This window comes from Rhincodon typus, chromosome 46, assembly GCF_021869965.1.
Source record: "Rhincodon typus isolate 14 chromosome 46, sRhiTyp1.1, whole genome shotgun sequence".
Classification (NCBI taxonomy): domain Eukaryota; kingdom Metazoa; phylum Chordata; class Chondrichthyes; order Orectolobiformes; family Rhincodontidae; genus Rhincodon; species Rhincodon typus.
The window spans coordinates 9,329,885-9,339,419 of NC_063377.1; the positions used below are offsets into that span (position 1 = coordinate 9,329,885).

Here is a 9,535-nt window from a genome sequence, read left to right on the forward strand (position 1 = left end):
TCGGAGGGTCGGCGCGGAGGGAGCGGGCGCTGTCGGAGGGTCGGCGCTGTAACGGAGTTGGTGAGGTTCTCTCTCTCTCTCTCTCTCTCTCTCTGTCTCCCCCCACCCCCGGCAGGCCCACTGAGGAAATGGTGAAGATGGTGATGAGCCGGCCGTGCCACCCTGATGACCACTTCACCACTAGCATCCTGCGGCAGTGGTCCATGAAACACGATGACACGCTGGCCGAGCAGATCAAAGCCCTTCTCATCAAGAACAACAGCCTGCCCAGGAAACGCCAGAGGTGAGGGCAAGCCGGTGGCAGCACAGGGCACGGGCTCTGTGCCACCCGAATCCTGGCCAAGAGCCAGGGTTGGGGGGGAGCGGGGCGTTGTGGAATCAGCATCAGCCGTTACTTGGGCATGTGTGATGTGGGGGTGCTGGAGGAGGTGGTGGGGAGCTGCCTGATTTTAAACCCTACACTCTGGGTGGGCTGAGTGCACCCACATTCAGTGAGCAAGAGAGAGGCCACTCAGCCCTTTGAGCCTGCTCTGCTATTCAGTAAAATCATGGCTGATCTGATTTTTAATCTCCACCCATCATACCCCTGATAATCTTTCATCCCCCTTGGTCATCACGAACCTATCTCCCTCTGCCTTTAAAAATGTTGAAAGATTCTGCATCTGCTGCCTTTTAAGTAAAGGAATTCCAAAAGACACTGAACCCTCAGGGGATAAAAGGTTTCCCCATCTCTGTGTTAAGTGGGCAGCCCCTTGCGTTTAAACTCTAACCCCTTGTTCTAGAGTACCCCACAAGGAGGAGACATCTTTTCCACATCACATGGCCAAGTCCCCTCAGGGTCTTCTCTGTTTCAGTTCACCAGCCTGTCCTCCTAAAGCAGTCAGCTCGTTCCAGGGACCAGGCTGGTAAACTTAGTCTCAGCCATTACCTTCAAATTAACATCCTTCTGTATGTGTGGTGACCAGTGCTGTTAGGGAGGGAATTCCAGAAGTTTGACCCAGCGACACGAAGGAATGCTGATACATTTCCAAGTCAGGATAGTGTGGGGGAGGCTGGGAGGTAAAATTGCAGGGGATGGTGTTCCCAATCTATCTGCTGCCCTTGTCTTTAGAGATGATAGTGGCTCTGGGTTTGGAAGGTGCTGACTAAGGGGCCTTGATGAATTTCTGCAGTGCATCTGGTAGACCGTGCACACTGCTGCTACTGAGCGTCGGCAGTGGAGGGAGTGGGATGTTTATGGATGTGGTGCCAATCGAACGGGGGGCTGCTCTGTCCTGGATGGTGTTGAGCTTCTTGAGTGGCGTTGGAGCTGCCCCCATCCAAACTAGTGGGGCGTATTCCATCGCACTTCTGCCTTGTACCTTGTAGATGGTGGGACAGGCTTCGGGGAGCCCAGCTCAGTTTCTGGTTACTGGTAATCCTTACCAAGCTCATGGTTGAATGTTACAGGAACCACCAGTTGGTATAAATGTCAGTGCAAGCCATTGGTTGTTGCTGCTCTCCATCCTGGTGAAGTGTCGAGGTGTTGACACACTGTGGGTTCTTTTTCTAAACAAAAAACCATACACTGCAGAGTTGAATATCTGCAAGTTTATTAACAGCTATGACCGTTAATGTGACACCTCAGACTGACGTGTACAGGCTGGGTGCTGTGTTTATTTAGCTCAGTTATATACTAGCTGGCCTAGCTACTTGCTAACCTGCCCAACTGATGGAGACCCCTGACCGGAGCGTCACCTTCCAGGGACTGTGCCTTTGTGAGATCTGTGCCGATCCTCTCCGAGCCCCTGAGATTTCCATCAGACTAAAATATCAATGGATTACTGCGTCATGCTTTTGACAGCAGCTGTGTTCTACCCTTTAAGGCAGCTCAATACAACATTTTGTCTGGTTATTTACGCTGAGGTATGAGTAGTGGACAGTGTGTCCTGCTGGCTGCTCTCAAACCAAGTTCTTTAATCTAACTCTGTCCACCTCCCCTGCCCTCCTGCCACCGGTGGGAGGCCCTGAGCCAGCCGGCAGGGTCCCTGAGCATTTTAAGACTGAGGGGATATGTTCTCAATGGGCAATGACCAGTATAAAGGGTAGGCAGGAAGGATTGAGTTCAGACCACCATCTGATCTGCCTATTAAAAGGCAGAGTGGGCTCGATGGGCTGAATGGCCGGTACGCTGCTAGCCCACTTCACCATGCTTGCTCCTGTGTGGAAGCTGCAGGAGCTGTCACTACCAGGGGAAGGCCTGGTGATGTGGGAGCTTTCAGCCCTTGCACTGGCATTGCAGCCTGGAACATACGTGCCTTTACTCTTGAGCTGAGCCCCTTACCCAGTTGCCTGGGCAGGGGGAGAGTAACTGACTGCATGTCTTGGAGAATGTGCAGCTGATGGCTGTGTTTTTTCCCTTAAGGGCATGGCTGGGTGTGATTACAGCAGTTCTGTCCTGCTGAGAGGTGAGACAGTACAGAGTTCTCTGCCTTACTGATGAGCTTGCATGTAGAGGGAGGCAGTACAACCCTGCCCTCTGCTGGACGCAGCCATCTCTGTGACATAGAGAGAGAGAGCCGCACTGCTACTCCAAGTGCATCGCCTGTACAGCCAGCTCACCAGGCTGGGAGGTTTCTCCCACCGCTCTCTCTTTGTCTCCAATCCTCCAAGTTGTGGGCTTGAGTGCCACATTCTCTGCAGATACACAGAGCACACAAGCCAGCCTGATACCACTCTCTACCCACTTGCAGCCCAAGATGGCTGTTGGGTTGAGGGGGTGGTGGTGCAGCGTCATCAATGCTTGGCCCACGTCGGTTCACCCACTTACCAATTAAACGTGCTCCCTGGCTCGTCGTCACGTTGCTGTGACTGGGATCTTGCTATGCGCTGGTCGGCTGTCGCATCTCCTATCTTGTGTGAGTGACCACACAGCACAAGAGGCTTGTTAGGCTTTTCAGGGGAGGCCTGAGCTTGTGAAAGGCGCTGCAGGTATGCAAGGCCCCACCTCCACCCACCCCCAACCCCCCCCTCCCCCCCCACCCACCACCAAAACCCACCCATTATAAGCTGGCTCTAGACATCATCTCCCCAAGTGGGACTGGCAGAGGTAAAGGATAAACTCAGCTTTAAAGCTTTATTGCAGTGATGGAGGCAAAGGCACACGCGTGGACACGGGGAAGTGACCTGCCACCTTTATTTGGCTCTGCCAAGCCAGTTTATACCCAAGGGAGTCTGGCTTCCTCACCCAGAGAGAGTAGTGAGGGTCTGGAATGCATTGCTTGGAAATGTGGAGGGGACGGGTTCAACAGAGACATTGAAGAGGGGCATAGGATGGTTATTTGGGTCATCGGAAGATGGGGGATAGGCAGGAGATTGGCACAGGGGAGCAGGGCGAGCACAGGCAGGGCATCCTCCTGCACCGTGACCATTCTGAGAGTCTGAGTTTGACTTTCGAGGCAAGCACGTGGTAAGTCCAAGTAATTTGGACTTTTCTTGGCTAAATGTTGTGTGTCGAACTACACAGGAGAAATTAACGGTTTTTTTATTTTGACTCCAGAAGCAGGTTGACCTGGTGTGAACACATGACTGTGGATGCTGGTAATCTGAAACCAAGCAGCAAATGCTGGCGAAACTCAGCGGGTCTGGCAGCATCCGTAGAGAGAGGAACAGAGTTAACATTTCGAGTCCGGTGACACTTTGCTTCCGAATGCCCAGAATGTGTTCTGACAGAGTCATACCAGACTCTATGTTAACTGTCTCTCCCTTCGCTGAGGCTGCTGGATGCATTGTGTTTCACCAGCATTTTCAGCAATTATGCCTGTACTCGAGGGATAAATATTCCCCACTCGAGCAGGTAGATGGGCCTCTGAGTAGGCAGTGTCTCTGACAGTGCAGCACTCCTGCTCTTGAGCTCAACGCACAAGCAAGGGGGCAAGGTGGATCATTCCACCCAACCCATCTGCTGACCCTGGGTTTCCAATCCACAAACCCCCTGCCCTCCCTCTGCAGTAGGGAACTGTTGAAGATTCACCACTGTCAGAAGAGATTTCTCCTCCTCCTCGGTGCTAAATAAGACCATCAGAGATAGGAACAGGCAGTTTGGCCCCTCGAGCCTTTTCTGCCATTCAGTAGGATTGACTGTCCTTAAATGCACTTCTTTCCCCATAACCCTCGATTCCCTGACTGATCGAGAATCTGTCTATCTCAGCCTTAAATACCCACAAGCACTCTGAGGCAAGGAGTTCCAAAGGCGCACGCCGCTCAGAGAAGAAATCCCTCCTCCTCTCACATTGGCAGCCCTTTAAATGATCAGCCCTTTATCCTCAGAATGTGCAAAAGCCCCTCTCCTGCTCACCCCAAAGAATATAGGCCCAGTTTACCCAGCCTCTTGCTGTGGGACAACCCTCATCATAGGGCCAACTTAGTAAAACTTCGCTGCTCTGTCGTCAATGCATCCTTCTCCTGTAATCTTGGGGGGTGGTGGATGCAGAACGTGGCTAATGCGTTACTGTCTGAGCTGGTCCTGTCCAAGGATGGCACAGGCTGCGCTGAATGGGGTTGTTCTGGGCCTGGGCTTTTCTCCCATGATTCTCTATATAAATGCAGTCGGTTGTTGTTTTTCCCACCCTGCAGTTTACACATCATCCTTTTTTTCTCTCTCTCTCTCTCTCCCTCTCTCTCTCTCTCACACACTGTCTCTCTGCAGCTTACGCAGCTCCAGCAGCAAGTTGGCACAGCTCACCCTGGAGCAAATCCTGGAACATCTTGCCAACCTGCGACTCTGCCTCCTGCCCACCAAACAGAACTGTGAGTGCCAGTGCTGCCCGGTTCACCCGATGCTGAGTGCGCTACCGCGGTGTGTGTGTGAGGGGTGGGGGGCGGAAGTGGATAAGGAGTGTTAGCACCCAATGATTCATAAGGACCAGGGTCACCACACAGTTTAACCAAAGTACACACCGTCTGCTATTTTACCTGTCTGACGGAATCCGGTTAACTTAAAACTCTGACCAGGTGCCTGTCCTTTAAAGGAGCTACTGTCTATGAGGTGCCTGTTTGTGGCATAGTGGTAGCATTCCTGCCCCTGGTCCAGGAGGATCCGGTTTCAAGTCCCACCTGCTCCAGAGGTGTGGAGCTGGGTTAGCTCAGTTGGCTGGAAGGCTGGTTTGCAATGCAGTGTGATGCTGACAGCATGGGTTCAATTCCCATCACCGACCAAGGTTACCATGAAGGACTCTCCTTCTCAACCTGTCCCCTCGCCTGAGGTTAAATCCCCACCAGTCGTGTTCCTCTGTAATGAGAAAGCTATGGTCTGGTAAGACTATGGTTACTTGAAGAACACCTTTGAACAGGTTGGTTAGAAAAACAGGTTAAATTTTTTTTTAAAAATGAGGGGCCCTGTTGTGGCACAGTGGTAGCATCCCTACCCCTGGCCCAGGAGGACCCAGGTTCAAGTCCCACCTGCTCTAGGAGTGTGTAATAACATCTCTGAACAGGTTGATTAGAAAATAAGTTGTTTCTGATCAGAAGTAAACAGTAATGAACTGTCAATATACAGCTCTACTCATTAGAACTCTTAGTGCCCTTTTAAAGCCCCAGGCAGACACGCACAAACATTGGTGTTATGATTGGAGGGGAGAAAAGGCACCAGTCCACAGGGTTCCTAGGAGATGAGAGAGCAGGAGTGTTGTGTGTGTGCAGTGACAGGACCATTACATCCGTAATAACCCTACTGTTTCTTTCTGTCTCCTTCTCCCACCCCTTCCTAATGTACCTTTATTCCACTCCGCACCTTCCCACGGGCAGTCTTTACCCAGACGCCAATCCTGCAGGCACTTCAGCATGTGCAGGCTAGCTGCGACGAGGCACACAAGATGAAGTGAGTCCCTTGGAATGTTGGTGGGGGGGGGGTGGAGAAGCTGATGGCCTAGGGGTGCACTGTGGCCACAGTCCGAGTTTGACCACCCGCTTGGGGAGGGAGGGGATGCTGGCGTCGGAGTTGGTGGGGGAGAGGGAGGGGGTGCAGGACCTCGTCAGGTAACTGGGAGATTTGGTGTGGGTAACTGCTGGGGAGGGAGTGAATGAATGTGGCACAGCAAGTTCTGTGTTCCAGAGCCCCTCAAGTCTGCTCCCTTGTTCCAGGCCGGGGGGTGGTGGGTGCTGGTTTGGTGGCTGTACTGTGTTTCTTTGTTTGCAGGACGTGTGTTGTTTATTGCTTGTCCCTAACTGCCCCTTGAGAAGGTGATGGTGAGCTGCCCTCTTGAACTGCTGCAGTCATGTGCTGCAAGTTGACCAACAATTCCCTTTGGAGGAGGGGGGTGGGAATTCTGGGATTTTGACCCAGTGACAGTGAGGAACAGCGATATATTTCCAGCTCCAGGATGGCAAGTGGCTCGGAGGGGAACTTGCAGGGGGTGGTGTTCCCACGTACCTGCTGCCCTTGTCCTTCCAGATGCTAGAGGTCATGGGTTTGGAAGGTGCTGAGTAAGAAGCAGTGCATCTCGTAGATGGTACACACTGCTGTAACTGAGCGTCGGTGGTGGACGGAGTGGATGTTTGTGGATGTGGTGCCAATCGAGCGGGGGCTGCTCTGTCCTGGATGGTGTCGAGCTTCTCGAGTGTTGTCGGAGCTATACCCATCCAAACTAGTGGGGAGTATTCCCTCACACTCCTGCCTTATGCCTTGTCGATGGTGGGACAGGCTTTGGGGGGTGGCGGGGCAGGTCAGGAGGGGAGTTGCTCGCTGCAGGATTCCCAGCTTCTGACCTGCTGTTGTTAGCCCCTGTGTTAATGTGGGGAGTCTAACTCTGTTCTCACCAGCGTGTGCCCTCATGCACAGACACGTTCCCCAATGTGTGTTCAGTAGTTTGCATTAAAGTGTCCGCACCACCCGCCCACTCCCACCCACAGGTTCAGCGACCTGTTTGCACTGGCCGATGATTATGAAGACTCCTCGAAACCATCCCGGAGTCGACGTAAGACAGCAGCCTCCAGCCCCAGGAGCCGGAAGAATGCCTCGCAGCCTGTTGGCAATGATGAAGACTCCTCCTCCAGCAGTGGGACGGTGAGTCATAGAGTCACACGGTACGGGAGCAGATCCTTTGGCCCCAACCCGTCCATGCAGGCCATAATCACAAACTAAACTAGACCCACTTACCGAGTTTATAGAGTGTGGAGACAGACCCTTCAGGCCAACTTCCCACCCCCGTCATTTGGCCTCTAATCCCTCAAGTCCTGGATCTATCCAAATTTCTTCTAAATGTTGTAACTGTACCTGCATCTGTCACTTCCTCTGGCAGTCCCTTGTGCATCTAAACCACCCTCTGTGTAGAAAAGTAGCCCCTCATGTCCCTTTTATAAATCTTTCCCCTCTCCCCTTAAAATCAGCCGCCCCACCCCCAGTTTTGAACTTCCCTAGGGAACAGCCCTTTGCTAATCACCTTATTTATTCCCCTCATGATTTTATAAGCCTCTGTAAGGTCACCCCTCAACCTCCTGCGCTCCAGGGAAGAAATTCTCAGCCTATCCAGTGTCCCCTTACAGTTCAAACCCCCTCCAGTTGTGGTATCATCCTTGTAAATCTTTTCTGCACCCTCTCCAATTTAATAATGTCCTCCTTATAGCAGGGTGACCAGAGCTGGGCATAGCAATCCAAAAGTGACTTCGCCAACGTCCTGTACAACCGCAATATCATGTCCGAATCCCTATACTCGGTGTTCGGAACACTACGAAGGCAAGCGCGCCAAATGCCACCTTAAGCAACTGTGAAAGAATTACTAAATAAAAGCCGAAAGAACTGCGGATGCTGTAAATCAGGAACAAAAACAAGTTTCTGGAAAAGCTCAGCAGGTCTGGCAGCATCTGTGAAGGAGAAAACAGAGTTAACGTTTCTAGTCCGGTGACCCTTCACAGATGCTGTGAGACCTGCTGAGCTTTTCCAGCAACTTTGTTTTTGTTTCAGAGAATTATGTTCCTGAACCCCTAGGGTGTGTGTTTGACTACATTCCCCAGTGCCCTGCCATTAACTGTAAAAGTCCTGTGTTTGTTTTTATTGTAATACCTCACATTTATCCAATTTAAACTGTTCTTGCCCCACTGCTCGTGGGAGAGAGTACCCCCCGATCCTGCTACGCCCAAACCCAGTGACCCTGCCCCCCCCACCCCGCTCCCCGCTCAGAGTGCTGGCTAACTGAGCATTGAGTCTTGGAGTGAGAGGGTGGGAGAACAGGCCACGGGCGGAGATGCTGGCTGAGGGCAGCGAGGTTAGGGGTGAGCAGATTCTGTAATGTCCGCTGACCCAGCTGAGTGCCGGTGCTTGTTCCCACCCCGGCCTTTCAGGAAGAGGAGGATGCGAAACCCAAACCGAAGAGGAAGCGGAGAGGTTCGTCTGCAGTCGGGTCTGACAGCGACTGAGCATGTGGCGGCCAGACACAGACAGACAGACAGACAGCGAGAGCACGACACAGAGAAGCACGGCTGCAATAAGGTGCTGCTTCCACATCTCTACCCTCTGAATTTAGAGAGAAGGAAAGAACCTACACACTGTCACACACAGCCAGCAGGAAGCTACTGTTGCACACTGTTCTGTGTCCCAGCTAGCAAGCGGTTGCAGTGAAACACAGACTGAGCGCAGCAGCATTCTGCAGAGGTCGACTGGTCTGAGAGATTCATTCAGCGAGAAAGAGAGAGAGAGGAAATAAAAGACAATTAATCAGGCATCGCGGACTTGCAAAAAAAAAAGCCTTTCTCACCAGTGCAAGAGACTGTCTGGATTCTTAAGAAAAAATGTCACAGAGTTTTTAAAAAGGGTTTATATTCGAAGCATCCTATTTTCTTAAAAAAAAAAGTTGTAAATAAACTACATCTTATAATTCTGCTTTTTGGGGGGAGGGGGAAGTTTTCTTTCTCCATGTTTGTGTATGTGGTTTGTTGGGGGGAGGTGAGGGGGTTAGCGGGTTTGAGGGGATGTCTCAACATGCCAGCGATTGCCTGCAAACCCCTCCCTCTGCAGCCCAATCAGGTTAACCGGGGGCCAACTTCAGGCCTTGGGTTGTGACCCCGGGGTCCAGCATTCAGTGAGCCGTGCTTGGGACGTTGTCTCTGATTCAGTGGGCAGCCTGGTGATGCCCCTGCCATAGCAGGTGGGTACTGGGACGATGCACCATGAGGTGCTGGCGGGGGAGGGCCTTACTCCCAGGGACTGCTCAGCTCTGCTCGGGAATGATGGGGAGGTGGTGGGGGCGAACAGATTCAGCAATCGTTTTTAATACACACCTGAAATGTTTTCTTTTGCGCTTAACTTTGTGTGATTCTGCATATGGGAGCCAGATTAGCTTCAGTAGGCGCTGGGGGGGAGAGGGGTTACTGAGTGACAGTGTGAGGGAGACGGATTAACGTCAGTAGAGATACAGTCAGTAACACGGCGCTGGGGTGTGGGGAGAGGGGGCTTACTGAGTGACAGTGTGAGGGAGAGCGATTAACGTCAGTAGACACAGGGTGCTGGGTGGGGGTGGAGAGGGGTTACTGAGTGACAGTGTGAGGGAGAGGGATTAACGTC

The 9,535-nt window shown here is 52.2% G+C and overlaps 1 protein-coding gene across 2 annotated transcripts in view; it reads left to right on the plus strand.

Annotated features, from left to right (window-relative positions):
• ints3 (integrator complex subunit 3) overlaps positions 1 to 8,854 on the plus strand; it is a 71,781-nt gene extending 62,927 nt beyond the window's left edge. For both annotated transcript variants that reach the window (XM_048620454.1, XM_020523362.2), the window contains exons 26-30: positions 116 to 283; positions 4,688 to 4,788; positions 5,785 to 5,857; positions 6,889 to 7,042; positions 8,317 to 8,854. In XM_048620454.1, the coding sequence (XP_048476411.1) occupies positions 116 to 283; positions 4,688 to 4,788; positions 5,785 to 5,857; positions 6,889 to 7,042; positions 8,317 to 8,391 (571 nt within the window). In that variant the 3' untranslated portion in view covers positions 8,392 to 8,854. The remainder of the gene's footprint in view (positions 1 to 115; positions 284 to 4,687; positions 4,789 to 5,784; positions 5,858 to 6,888; positions 7,043 to 8,316) is intronic.
• The last annotated feature ends 681 nt before the right edge of the window (positions 8,855 to 9,535 follow it).